The sequence below is a fragment of the Coregonus clupeaformis genome, chromosome 8, assembly GCF_020615455.1.
Source record: "Coregonus clupeaformis isolate EN_2021a chromosome 8, ASM2061545v1, whole genome shotgun sequence".
NCBI classification, from domain to species: Eukaryota; Metazoa; Chordata; class Actinopteri; order Salmoniformes; family Salmonidae; genus Coregonus; species Coregonus clupeaformis.
In genome coordinates this window covers 41,873,259-41,884,482 of record NC_059199.1, presented here as the reverse complement: position 1 = coordinate 41,884,482, position 11,224 = coordinate 41,873,259, and the positions used below count along the sequence as shown (strand labels likewise).

At 45.6% G+C, this 11,224-nt stretch overlaps 1 protein-coding gene and 1 long non-coding RNA gene across 4 annotated transcripts; both read right to left on the bottom strand.

Moving 5' to 3' along the window:
• Positions 1-3,149: 3,149 nt before the first annotated feature.
• On the bottom strand, positions 3,150-5,949 carry LOC121572063. The gene is made up of 2 exons (XR_006661314.1): positions 5,012-5,949; positions 3,150-4,912 (listed from the first exon to the last, which is right to left on the bottom strand). It is a non-coding gene; the product is annotated as an uncharacterized LOC121572063 (long non-coding RNA).
• A 1,298-nt stretch (positions 5,950-7,247) lies between these two features.
• LOC121572062 (ras-related protein Rab-5A-like) lies at positions 7,248-10,772 on the bottom strand. Of its 3 annotated transcripts, none has more exons than XM_041883936.2 (6): positions 10,687-10,772; positions 8,584-8,813; positions 8,133-8,284; positions 7,778-7,900; positions 7,574-7,667; positions 7,248-7,380 (listed from the first exon to the last, which is right to left on the bottom strand). In XM_041883936.2, the coding sequence occupies exons 2-6, from the start codon at positions 8,747-8,749 to the stop codon at positions 7,265-7,267; spliced, it is 651 nt and encodes a 216-aa protein (XP_041739870.1). In that variant the 5' UTR covers positions 8,750-8,813; positions 10,687-10,772; the 3' UTR covers positions 7,248-7,264. The 3 variants fall into 3 exon arrangements, with proteins under 3 accessions (XP_041739870.1, XP_041739872.1, XP_041739871.1); XM_041883938.2 differs by having other exon boundaries at positions 10,703-10,769; XM_041883937.2 differs by having other exon boundaries at positions 10,591-10,741.
• Positions 10,773-11,224: the final 452 nt, after the last annotated feature.

The following is an 11,224-nucleotide window of genomic DNA, read 5'->3' as shown; positions in this document are numbered from 1 at the left end:
TTACTCTCAGATTAAAAAATGCTAACTTCCATCAAAAGTAGACATCATGCAAAACTACAAGTCCCTGCAAGCTCCTGCACGTCATCTCTAGCTGACACTTTTGCTAACAGGTATTGTGTCAATTTAAAACTTGCACAAGACAGTTCACAGAATTGTCAATTTAAAGAAATGTAGCCAATTGATTCATTACTACATTTAGATAACATTAGATAGTTCATCCAGAGATTCTTACCTTTGCCTCGATTAGGCAGTATCATCCAGATCATCATGGCATTTGTAGTTATTTATGATAGCCACTTTAGCAGCCAATTAGCATTTATTTCCTTTATTTCTTTCTTTTTTTTGGGGGGGGGGTAAATTCAGGCGAATATATTAATACAAGTATTTATTGTCCTAGAGAGATTTTCACAGTTATCAAAACATAGAGGGATACAGAAGAAACATATGTGTTCCTCAGTCTTATCTTTCAGGTGATGGGTCCTAATATTTAGCTTAAACTGTTCAAAAGATAGAACTACATTTGTATGAAGAAAACAGAAACCACTGTTTATTACAACTGCATCTAGCGGCTATCGGAGGTTACTTAAGTCATTTTATTTCAGAGTTTCTCTTGCAACCCTGTTTTCAAACCCCTAGTTTGGGAAACGCTGGAGTAAATCAAATCAAATCAAATTTTATTGGTCACATGCGCCGAATACAACAGGTGCAGACATTACAGTGAAATGCTTACTTACAGCCCTTAACCAACAGTGCATTTATTTTAAACAAAAAAAGTAAGAATAAAACAACAACAAAAAAGTGTTGAGAAAAAAAGAGCAGAAGTAAAAATAAAGTGACAGTAGGGAGGCTATATATACAATAGAATAAAGTGACAGTAGGGAGGCTATATATACAGGGGGGTACCGTTGCATAGTCAATGTGCGGGGGCACCGGCTAGTTGAGGTAGTTGAGGTAATATGTACATGTGGGTAGAGTTAAAGTGACTATGCATAAATACTTAACAGAGTAGCAGCAGCGTAAAAAAGTATGGGGTGGGGGCAGTGCAAATAGTCCGGGTAGCCATGATTAGCTGTTCAGGAGTCTTATGGCTTGGGGGTAGAAGCTGTTGAGAAGTCTTTTGGACCTAGACTTGGCACTCCGGTACCGCTTGCCGTGCGGTAGCAGAGAGAACAGTCTATGACTAGGGTGACTGGAGTCTTTGACAATTTTGAGGGCCTTCCTCTGACACCGCCTGGTATAGAGGTCCTGGATGGCAGGGAGCTTTGCCCCTGTGATGTACTGGGCCGTACGCACTACCCTCTGTAGTGCCTTGCGGTCAGAGGCCAAGCAGTTGCCATACCAGGCGGTGATGCAACCAGTCAGGATGCTCTCGATGGTGCAGCTGTAGAATTTTTTTGAGGATCTGAGGACCCATGCCAAATCTTTTTAGTCTCCTGAGGGGGAATAGGCTTTGTCGTGCCCTCTTCACGACTGTCTTGGTGTGTTTGGACCATGATAGTTCGTTGGTGATGTGGACACCAAGGAACTTGAAGCTCTCAACCTGTTCCACTACAGCCCCGTCGATGAGAATGGGGGCGTGCTCAGTCCTCTTTTTTTTTCCCTGTAGTCCACAATCATCTCCTTTGTCTTGGTCACGTTGAGGGAGAGGTTGTTGTCCTGGCACCACACGGCCAGATCTCTGACCTCCTCCCTATAGGCTGTCTCATCGTTGTCGGTGATCAGGCCTACCACTGTTGTGTCGTCGGCAAACTTAATGATGGTGTTGGAGTCGTGCCTGGCCATGCAGTCATGGGTGAACAGAGAGTACAGGAGGGGACTGAGCACGCACCCCTGAGGGGCCCCCGTGTTGAGGATCAGTGTGGCAGATGTGTTGTTACCTACCCTTACCACCTGGGGGCGGCCCGTCAGGAAGTCCAGGATCCAGTTGCAGAGGGAGGTGTTTAGTCCCAGGATCCTTAGCTTAGTGATGAGCTTTGAGGGCACTATGGTGTTGAATGCTGAGCTGTAGTCAATGAATAGCATTCTCACGTAGGTGTTCCTCTTGTCCAGGTGGGAAAGGGCAGTGTGGAGTGCGATAGAGATTGCATCATCTGTGGATCTGTTGGGGCGGTATGCAAATTGGAGTGGGTCTAGGGTTTCTGGGATTATGCTGTTGATGTGAGCCATGACCAGTCTTTCAAAGCACTTCATGGCTACAGACGTCAGTGCCACGGGTCGGTAGTCATTTAGGCAGGTTATCTTAGAGTTCTTGGGCACGGGGACTATGGTGGTCTGCTTGAAACATGTTGGTATTACAGACTCAGTCAGGGACATGTTGAAAATGTCAGTGAAGACACTTGCCAGTTGGTCAGCACATGCTCGGAGTACACGTCCTGGTAATCCGTCTGGCCCTGCGGCCTTGTGAATGTTGACCTGCTTAAAAGTCTTACTCACATCGGCTACGGAGAGCGTGATCACATAGTCGTCCGGAACAGCTGGTGCTCTCATGCATGCTTCAGTGTTGCTTGCCTCGAAGCGAGCATAGAAGTGGTTTAGCTCGTCTGGTAACCCGAGCACAACCCGAGGCTATGATTCAGGGTAGAGGTCACAAAAAGTGTTACCATTTGTAGTGAGAATTTCAAGGTCAAATGTAACGACCTGGGACAAATGGAGTGTGACATACCGTCATAGGCAAATAATAATAAGACATGGGAAAAGCAGACAAAAGATGCTGCCGATGATGTCCGCCTTAGAAATACCACAATAATGTACTAGGCCTTGTAATTACACATCAATACATATGTAATAAAATGTTTCCTATTATAGGCCCATTATTACATCTTATAATATAGTTTTGTTATTCTGACTCGATATTCAGAGCCAGGGTGAGGACAGGTCTGACAAGACCACCAGTACCTTAGTCGCTATGACCTCAATAGGCAAAGCTAGGGGTCAAAGGTCAGATAAAAAGAACAGGATGTCACTGGAGACCTCCGGCGTAGTGGTTGGGGTTCTTTACACCACACAGAGTACAGTAGAGTAAGAAAACATCTAGAACCACTGAAAACAATCTTAGAACCATATACGTTCTAGAGATCATAGAACATAGGAACCACCCTCCTCCTCTTAGCTAATCCAAAGATCCTACTCCACACACACTACAACCTCCATACAATATAAATCATCCATTTTATTGATGTATTTATTTGGTCATTATTTAACAGTACTGTAAAATGCTTGCATTTGTTAATTTTTTTCCAGCTGCAAGTAAGTGTCCACAGCAACAACAAAAATGTATACAATGTACATCCCTATGAGTTAATCATCATCATCATGATCCACCAGCTAATACCCCAACAGTAGAACAGACCAGACTTTCTTCTCCTACTAAGGTTGTTACATTCTTACAGCGACTTTATAAGACAAGCGGACGGTTAGTTTTGTCAAATCCGATCTGCTTTCTGCTTTGCTCCAGCAGGGATTCTACACCCAGACGGTGTATTGTGTGTGTTCAGTTCTAGTAGGATGAGGAGTATTGGACAGGGCATCCTTACTTAAGATCACTAACAAATGAGTGAAATGCGTTAGAGAATGTAAAAAAAAACAAAAAAAACACTGTTTTTCTTGAGAAATAAAGTTTAAAGACAGACCACTAAAGAAATGCAAGTTCATTTTTTTGTTAATAACACTACATACATTTATAAAGACCACCATCGATTATAATTTGACAATTTCTGTGAAAAAAACAACAACTCCAAACCCACACCGAAGCTGTTTTCTGCTAACTGTACAGTTTTTTATTGATGATCTAGACAACTCCCTAGCAAGCATTAGTCTTCTCAATTGTAAATCGAAAAAGTAGACTACATTGCAACACCCTATTTACAGTATATTATTTATATATATATATATATATTTATATCACACTGGCTGTAATTATGACAAGATTTATTCATGAGAATCATTAGTGCAAGGCATGAGGAAGAGAGACCTGGAGAGAGTTATTGACCAGAACAGGTTGTGTGTGTGAGTGTGTATATATAACAGGTCCAGGGTTTAAAAATAACACTAAAGTGTATGTCTGTGAGCGAGCCGTGTTTTAGCTTGTGTGTGTTATTACAGTATTTAGGTCTGGGAGGGTTTGGAGATAAATAAACCTGCGTCTGACTGTGTATTTGTTGTCTCTATGAGGATGTTTTATCACCAAACAGCCCAGTCTCCCTGTGTACGTAAACACACAGTGTCTAAAGCACTAAAGAACAGGGGATGAATAGTGACCATGACAAAGAGAGAGACGTCCTGATTGGCACCCGTTTCCTTAAATAGTGCACTACTTTTGAGCAGGGCTCTGGTCAAAAGCAGTACACTATTTGGGGAACAGTGTGACATTTTGGACCCATCCAGGGCCAGAGTCAGCTGATTCCTAATGAAGAAACTCTCAACACCTACAGAGGTCATCTCACCATGCTCATCATGCTCCCCTCACTCAACACGTAGAGGTCACCTCACCATGCTCCTCTCTCAACACCTAGAGGTCATCTCATCATGCTCCCCTCTCTCAACACCTAGAGTTCACCTCACCATGCTCCTCTCTCAACACCTAGAGGTCATCTCATCATGCTCCCCTCTCTCAACACCTAGAGGTCACCTCACCATGCTCCCCTCTCTCAACACCTAGAGGTCACCTCACCATGCTCCCCTCTCTCAACACCTAGAGGTCACCTCACCATGCTCCCCTCTCTCAACACCTAGAGGTCACCTCACCATGCTCCCCTCTCTGAACACCTAGAGGTCACCTCACCATGCTCCCCTCTCTCAACACCTAGAGGTCATCTCACCATGCTCCCCTCTCTCAACACCTAGAGGTCACCTCACCATGCTCCCCTCTCTGAACACCTAGAGGTCACCTCACCATGCTCCCCTCTCTCAACACCTAGAAGTAATCTCACCATGCTCCTCTCAACACCTAGAGGTCATCTCACCATGCTCCTCTCAACACCTAGAGGTAATCTCACCATGCTCCTCTCAACACCTAGAGGTCACCTCACCATGCTCCCCACTCTCAACACCTAGAGGTCACCTCACCATGCTCCCCTCTCTCAACACCTAGAGGTCACCTCATCATGCTCCCCTCTCTCAACACCTAGAGGTCATCTCACCATGCTCCCCTCTCTCAACACCTAGAGGTCACCTCACCATGCTCCCCACTCTCAACACCTAGAGGTCACCTCACCATGCTCCCCCCTCTCAACACCTAGAGGTCACCTCACCATGCTCCCCTCTCTCAACACCTAGAGGTCACCTCACCATGCTCCCCACTCTCAACACCTAGAGGTCACCTCACCATGCTCCCCACTCTCAACACCTAGAGGTCACCTCACCATGCTCCCCTCTCTCAACACCTAGAGGTCACCTCACCATGCTCCCCACTCTCAACACCTAGAGGTCACCTCACCATGCTCCCCTCTCTCAACACCTAGAGGTCACCTCACCATGCTCCCCACTCTCAACACCTAGAGGTCACCTCACCATGCTCCCCTCTCTCAACACCTAGAGGTCACCTCACCATGCTCCCCTCTCTCAACACCTAGAGGTCACCTCACCATGCTCCCCTGTCTCTCCAGGTGGAAAACAGCTGCCTTCCAGCCAGCATCTTGTTTACACCTGGACAGGCCTCATAATCTGAACCATGACCTAATCTCATCCATTACATGTTGAGACGTAATGAACATCAGCTGACATTGTAACCCGTATAGATCAGGATCTAACCCCTCCCTCGGACAGAGACCATCAGGTCAGGAGGGAGAGGGGTCTGGAGGCTTGGTATTCAGGGGGCGGGGGGTCACTAGTGAACAAGTCTCAGAGGCCCCGATGCCATACTGTGGTGATAGCAGATGGGGTTGGTGGGGTAAGGGGTTGATAGCAGATGGGGTTGGTGGGTTGGGGGGTAAGGTGGTGATAGCAGGTAGGGTTTGGTGGGGGGGGTAAGGTGGTGATAGCAGGTAGGGTTTGGTGGGGGGGGTAAGGGGGTGATAGCAGATGGGGTTGGTGGGTTGGGGGGTAAGGTGGTGATAGCAGGTAGGGTTTGGTGGGGGGGGGTAAGGGGGTGATAGCAGATGGGGTTGGTGGGGTGGGGGAGGGAGGGTAAGTGTGTGTGTGATAGCAGGTAGGGTTGGGAGGGTAAGGGTGTGATAGCAGGTAGGGTTGGTGGCAGGTTGCTTTGCTTTGCAGTGTGAAGATCCTTGCAGACACTGAAGAAATCACAGAGCCAATACTGTGAACCATTGCACGATGCCACTAGGACAGCTATGCCCAATCCCAAATTGCCCTCTAACCCCTTAAGTAGATCTGAGAGAATCGAATAGGTGTGAGCATTATGAGGATCGCTCCACCTTATCCTCTGATAGGCTTGGTGGAATGTTCACCCGATTGTTTAGACCTCAAATCCTCTCAGACCTACATGAAGTACCTAAGTGGTTAGGGTTTGATTTGGGACTGAGCATTAGAAGCAGGCAAGGTCCTGGGATGGGGCCAAGAGAGACAGAAGGGAGCAACTCTACAATAGTGCTACTAAAGGTTTAGTGGGGATAGCGTGTGAATACGTTACTCAAGATAAAGATGAGGGCAGACAGACAGATGGATCAACAGAGAGAAACTAGCAGGGACCCATCCACTGCTAAACAGTCTTTTCTTTAGACTTGTCATGAATTAGCCCTAGAAAACCTTTGGAGCCTCTCTCGCGAATATATGTTTTTGTGCCGCTGAATAAAGTTAACACATCAATTTTTTTTCATCATCATGTTAGGCCTTGTAGTGATACATGCATCCATAATTCCCACTATAAAAAAAACAACTAAACAAAAAAACAAACAAACAAAAAGGACAGAGATTGTGTTAGAAACACAGAGCGATAGTCTGTAGCTATCCCAGGAGAAGAGACCACCATCAGAGTTGCCCCGCCCCTTAGTCCTGCTGCTTGCCAATAGTCAGGAAGAATGAGGTAGGGAAGGCGGGCACTAATTTCAGAAAAGAAGGAGGAAGGTGGGAGGAGTCTCAATTAGTAACAGCAGAACCAGTAGGGGAGAGGGAGGGGGCGGGCGGGCGTCATTGAGAGAACTATAGATGAGGGCGTTGCTTTGCATTAGTTACTGCAGAGAGGGGAAGGGTAGGATGGGAGGGGGGTTCAAAGGGCATATTTTTTTGTTGCTGCAGATCAGAGTTTTTTTTTGGGGGGGGGTGGACATCACATTAGTTACTGCAGTGTGGGGGTGGGGGGGGCTTCGCTTTAGGTACTGCAGCAGGGGGCCTTGGTTGGCTGGGCGGCTTCCGTTAGGTCGACGCCCCTGTTACGCCCGCTGTTAACGCTGGCGGCCGCGGGCTCGCTCTTGGGCAATCTTTTCGCTGGGGGGCGGAAGAAAAACAAACAAAAAACATAAAAAGCCAGTTACTGGTGAGGAGCGCTGGATTAAAACATCCTGCTAGTTCACATTTTCTTGATACTTGTCTAAGTATGTATTAGAGTATTTCAGTGTGCACGGCCCTATTCAATTACATATCAGTAAGTGATGCGTGTCACGGGGTGAGAGGAACCTACCAATAGCCATGAATATCTCGTTCACATTCATAGACGTCTTGGCCGACGTCTCCATGAAGAGCAAGCTGTTGTCGTCTGCATATGACTGGGCATCCTGGGAAAAACAACCATGTCAGAGACAGTCACTGCCTGTCAAACGCAGACACACACCACACTGGTGTGTTCTGGTGACACCAGACAGGTACAGGTGTTTGGAGGGCTCACCTGGAAGTCCACGGCTCTCTTGCTGGCTAGGTCAGCCTTGTTGCCTGACAGAGCGATGACAATGTTGGGGCTGGCTTGTCTCTGCAGCTCCTTCACCCAGTTCCTGGCCCGCGCAAATGACTCCTGGAGACAAGAGTCATATTATAGAAATGGTGATGTTAAAAACACTTCACTTTCGATTTGGAATCCCTTTTCTTCAATGGAACGGAGCCCTAGGCCAATTTCCAACATATGTGAATAATCCAGCGTGAAGAGATCCCAAGTTTGACCACATATCCAAACATGTGAGCTCAATTATCATTTTGACGAAGGATAATTGATTCTGACCATAAGGGCAAGTAATGATGCTACTTGCCTCATTTGTGATGTCGTAGACCACAATGGCGGCCTGCGCCCCTCTGTAGTACATGGGCGCCAGGCTGTGGTAGCGCTCCTGTCCAGCCGTGTCCCAGATCTCAAACTTCACCGTCGTGTCATCTAGACACACTGTCTGGGTCAGGAAGGCCGCTGGGGAGGAGAGAAGAGTGAGAGTTGTCAAATACATAATTGACGTGAACTTTAAAAAGCATTAGAGCAGGACACCTCACTAAACACATTCAACAATATGAATGAAGGGATAAATAGATAACTACAGCCCACACCCAACAACAACCCATAGTCCCTATTGCTCCATTGTCTGCAAGTCTGAGGTTCCTTCCATAACCGGTTCTTTCAGATCTTATAACACTGAAGGGATAGGGACTTGCAGAAGAGGCTAGAGATCATTTTCTGTTCCCGGCCTAAGTGCATAAATGAGTGATGGTCACCTCCTATGGTGCTCTCCTGGAACTCGTGGAACTGGCCCTTGACGAAGCGGAGCACCAGGCTGGACTTGCCCACCGCCGACTCCCCCAGAAGCACTAGCTTGAACTGGCAGATCTTGTTACCAGCGTTAGACCCGTTGGGTCTTGTAGCTCCTCCCCTGTTGGCCATGGCCTAGTCAGATCCCCCGGTCAGTGTCTGTCCCGCACGTCTGACTACGCTGTCAGGGCTTCAGCTGGAGGCGGCGGTAGAGAGGAGGAAAAAATGAAAAATTATTCACGTGACTCTGATGATGTTTTTAGCTAGGGTTATGTCAGGTGTGGTAAAGATAAGAGGGTTTTAAAGTAGAGATAAGGATGTTTTCATGAAGTTGTTTTGACACATGTAATTTAACCCTGGCCTATATCCTCCATAAGTGAGTCAAGGTGACAGTATGGAAGTGGACATGCTTCTCGAAAGAGAAAAAGGAAGAAACCTTGATATCCGTGTCCAGACTCTCCTGATAAAGAGGAGATCAACTTAGCTCTAAAATATATGGTGAAGTGTTGGGATGGAATGAATGAGCTACACAATGAACTGGACACTGTCTTTCTCTCCGTCCTCTGAATAGATGCTCCTCTGTCTACTGAAGACCATTGAGAGTGTCAGACTGCCCTGAAAACAAATAAATATGGCTGGTGCCAGTCAAACCTGGCTGTACTGCTGGGGCATATTAATAAGGGCACACCATAGCAAAAGACTGTGCAACGGAAAACGAATACAAGCGTTTCTTATTGGACAAGCAGATCGTATATCCCTGTTTTCACCCATTTTGAGTATTGACTATGACTCAGCCCTGTACAATCTCAGAGTGCATGGTACCACAGAGATGGCTGGATATGTAAGCTCACTAAAATATATTTTCCTTGTTCAAATACACCATACATTGCAACTGACACGAGAGTTGGGTGTGTCTAATCTGTAGACTTTGGAAATATATAAAAATACTGAATAATATGGCTCTGATCTGGACTTCCCATATGCATTTACAGTCAAAACCATGCAAACTGTCGGTACACAAAGTAACATCCTCTCTCGGAGCTGAAATTGTACCCCTCAACCTTTCCAAAACACACACAATTTGCCATAGAGGAAAACACTACTGAGCAAGGACTGACAAATATTTACAATCGCATTCAAGCCTACGGGCAAGGCGTTGCAGTGTTGTTTAAAGAGTGCCTTCCAATGTAAATATGTTTGCCTACATCTAGCGAATATAATAGCAAAAAAGTATAAAGTAAACATGCGCAATAGGCTAACAGCAATGCCAACGGCCTGTACTGGCTGTTGCTTTCGAGGTGGGAAGTGACTCAACCAGCACTGTTATGAATCTCTGCAGTGCTAGCATGGATTGTTCAAACTTCCAACAATGTACTAAATTAGCATAGCTAACGTGAGCTACTCTTCGCTTTATTTTCGAAGCTAGAGTAGCTAGCTAGGAAATTGAGAGCACGCCATTTTCCAAATAGACGCAAATGCTAACCCAATTAACGTTAGCTTGCTAGCTAGGTTATTAGCAAGCCAGGTAACTAGCCAGCTAACTATCTACATCAAAATCTGAATTGCTAACGTGTGCTACCTACCTACTCCCTGATTACTGACCGTATTGTTAAGCAGCTAGCTAGGTGACTGGGTGGAAGCTAACGTTAGAAAAACATGTCAGATTGCGAATGTGATGATGGAGCTGGCTGGCTAAATACATTTTCAATAAGCTAACTAGCAAGCAGAATCAGATGACGAACCCATATCCACACATGATCAACACAACCAATAAATAACATCATGAACACGGTTTGAGTCGGAACGATGAAATGACAAAACCGATGTTAGGGCTCTTCCCAAGTCGGGGCCACGGCCTATTTTTTTCATTTCTCACCAGACGTCAATGTTAGCATTTCAAGCTAGCTAAGCTAGCCTAATGACAACTAACGAGCTGAAATGTACAACTTCTCACACCATTTCGCTTACTATACCTGAGAGCCAGGCGGTTTACGAACACAGAATACCACACAAGAGTCTATACACATATAAAGGTCGCAGTGCGGACAGATACGTATTGTTGAACATACGAATAATTTCAACAACCCCGATCACGTCTCCTCCTTTTTCTTTCTTCTCGCAACTTCCCCTTTACTCGAACCAAAACACAAACAACCCCTTCCGCCCATTCTGCCACGTCACACAGCACGTCTGCTCTGCAGAGGTAACGGCAGATTCATAAATGTGATTTTTTTTCTTCAAGGATTAAATCAACAGCAACGTGCGATTTGGATCAATGTAGTAAAGCTAGTTAGAAGCATACGTTAGATTAACCAATTCCTTTGGTCTTGGATCTGCCATTGAAGTAAATACAGGGCTCAAGTAAAAGCTTTAAGATGACGTAAAGATGCATAACTAGATCAAATCAAATCAAATCAAAATGTATTGGTCACATGCGCCGAATACAACAGGTGCAGACATTACAGTGAAATGCTTACTTACAGCCCTTAACCAACAGTGCATTTATTTTAACAAAAAAGTAAAAATAAAACAACAACAAAAAAAGTGTTGAGAAAAAAAGAGCAGAAGTAAAATAAAATAACAGTAGGGAGGCTATATATACAGGGG